Below are 1,967 nucleotides of genomic sequence, written 5' to 3' on the forward strand. Positions count from 1 at the left end.
CCGTTGAAAGCTGCCACCTGGACACAGAATTCGACGCCGGGGTGTGGGAGGAGGGTTTCCAGGCGATGGGTGCCTCCATCCACTGTCCTGTTGGTGGGGCGCTGCCAGCCCTCGCCCACTGACCAGACCTGGCAGGCACCAAGGGGATGAGTCCCCTTAGATGATTACCCTTGATGGACCCCCTTTAATGGATCCCCCTGTGGATGGATCCCCTTGGATGGACCGCTTTGGATGGACCCCCTCAAATGAATGTCCCTTGATGGACTCCCATTGATGGACCTCCTTTGAATAGACTCACTTGGATGGGCTGCCTTGGATGAATCTCCTTGATGGATCCCCCTTGGATGGACCCTTTTGGATGGGCTCCCTTGCATGCCACTAGGATGGATCCCCTTGGGTAAATGCCCCTGGGATGGACCCCCATTGATACATCCCCCTTGGGTGGACCCCCTTGGATGACTCCCCTAGGCTGGACCCCTTTGGATGAGCTTCCTTGGATGAATGGCACTAGACAGATGCCCTGGGATTTACCTCCACCTGGATTAGCCCCTTTGGATGAACCCCCATGTTGAGATCCCTCCTGGATGGACCCCTTGGATGGATCCCCTTGGATGGACCCTCCTTGGTCAGAAGCCCCCCAAGCCCTGCCCCCTCCCCCTGTCACCCCAAACCTGGTAGCCCTGGATGATGCCATTGTGGGCCTCAGGAGGAGGTGGCTCCCAGCTCACGACCACGGTGCCGTTCCCTGTCTCAGCCTGGCCCACGGTGACTTGCTGGGGTGCTGCACTGGGCACTGCCGGGACAGGGGTGCTGAGACCCCTGGGACCCCCAACCAACCTCCCTATCCTCCACCCAGGCATCCCTGGGGACATACAGCGCACCTTCCTCAGGTATCCAGAGGTGCCTGCTGTTGCTGTCCGAGCCCTGGGTCCCTCCAGTGTAGGGTCGGACCTTGAACTCGTACTTGTAGCCCCTGCGGAGCGCGGGGATGATGGTGCTGAGCTCCCTGCCTGCGTCGTGTTGGACCCAAGGGGTGGTGGCCGGGAGCAGGCTGCGGTACAGCACCATGTAGGACACCGGCACCGGCACCGGCATCAGCATCTGAAGGGGATGGGAAGGGTTCCGAGTCGTGGTGGGACATGGGCATGTGTCTCCAGCCTCATCCCCGTGTCCCATCCCCGCCCTCCACTGGGGACATTCCGGCACGACACTGACCCTCCAGCGGAGCCGGACAGCAGCGGTGGGCAGCGCCGTGCCATTGTCCAGGTGCAGCCGCACAGCCAGCAGGTCCCGTGGGGCAGCGTCCCGCCGGCCCGTTGGCAGCCGATCTGTGGGGCAGAGGGAGGAAGGCTAATGGCAGCTCCAGGCAGGAGTGGAGTCCCCTGGCACCTACCCAGACACCCACCTCAGATACCTGTACCTGATGTCTCCCTAGATGGATCCACTCAGATGTACCCCTTGGGGGGGACCCCTTTGGACAGATACCTTTTCATGGGTCTGTCTTGGATGGACACATCTTGGTTGGACCTCTTGGATGGGCCCCCTTTGATATGTTCCCTTTGTGGACATGGGATGGGCCCCTCTGACACACCCCTATTGCTGTGTACCTCTTAGATGGAGCCTTTGGATGGATACCTCTTGTCCTATCCCCCTTTAATGGACCCCCACCTTGGACAGACTCCCTAAAATGGATACTCTTGTAGGAGCCACCGTGGCTGGATCCCCTTTAGGTGGGCTCTCTTGAATGGATCCCCTTGGATGGACTCCCACCTCAATGCGTCCCCTTAAGTGGATCCCCTTACACGGACTTGCCTGGATGGAGCCCTTAGGCGGATCCTGTTGGATGGATGCTTTTAGATGGACCCTCCCTTTGAACGGATCCCCTCAGCTGGATGGACCCTTTTTTGATGGACTCCCCTCGAATGAACCCCTTGGATGAACCCCATTAGATGGACCCTGTTAGATGG

At 59.7% G+C, this 1,967-nt stretch overlaps 1 protein-coding gene across 1 annotated transcript in view; it reads right to left on the reverse strand.

The window, feature by feature from the left end:
- The window catches only part of ROBO4 (roundabout guidance receptor 4), a 6,956-nt gene that overhangs the window by 3,862 nt on the left and 1,127 nt on the right, over positions 1 to 1,967 (reverse strand). The window contains 5 exon segments of the mRNA XM_029962053.1: positions 3 to 128; positions 672 to 793; positions 882 to 1,101; positions 1,216 to 1,328; positions 1,421 to 1,431. Of these exon segments, the coding sequence (XP_029817913.1) occupies positions 3 to 128; positions 672 to 793; positions 882 to 1,101; positions 1,216 to 1,328; positions 1,421 to 1,431 (592 nt within the window).

This window comes from Manacus vitellinus, unplaced genomic scaffold (assembly GCF_001715985.3).
Source record: "Manacus vitellinus isolate BGI_N305 unplaced genomic scaffold, ASM171598v3 scaffold_41_pilon, whole genome shotgun sequence".
In the NCBI taxonomy this organism is placed as follows: Eukaryota; Metazoa; Chordata; class Aves; order Passeriformes; family Pipridae; genus Manacus; species Manacus vitellinus.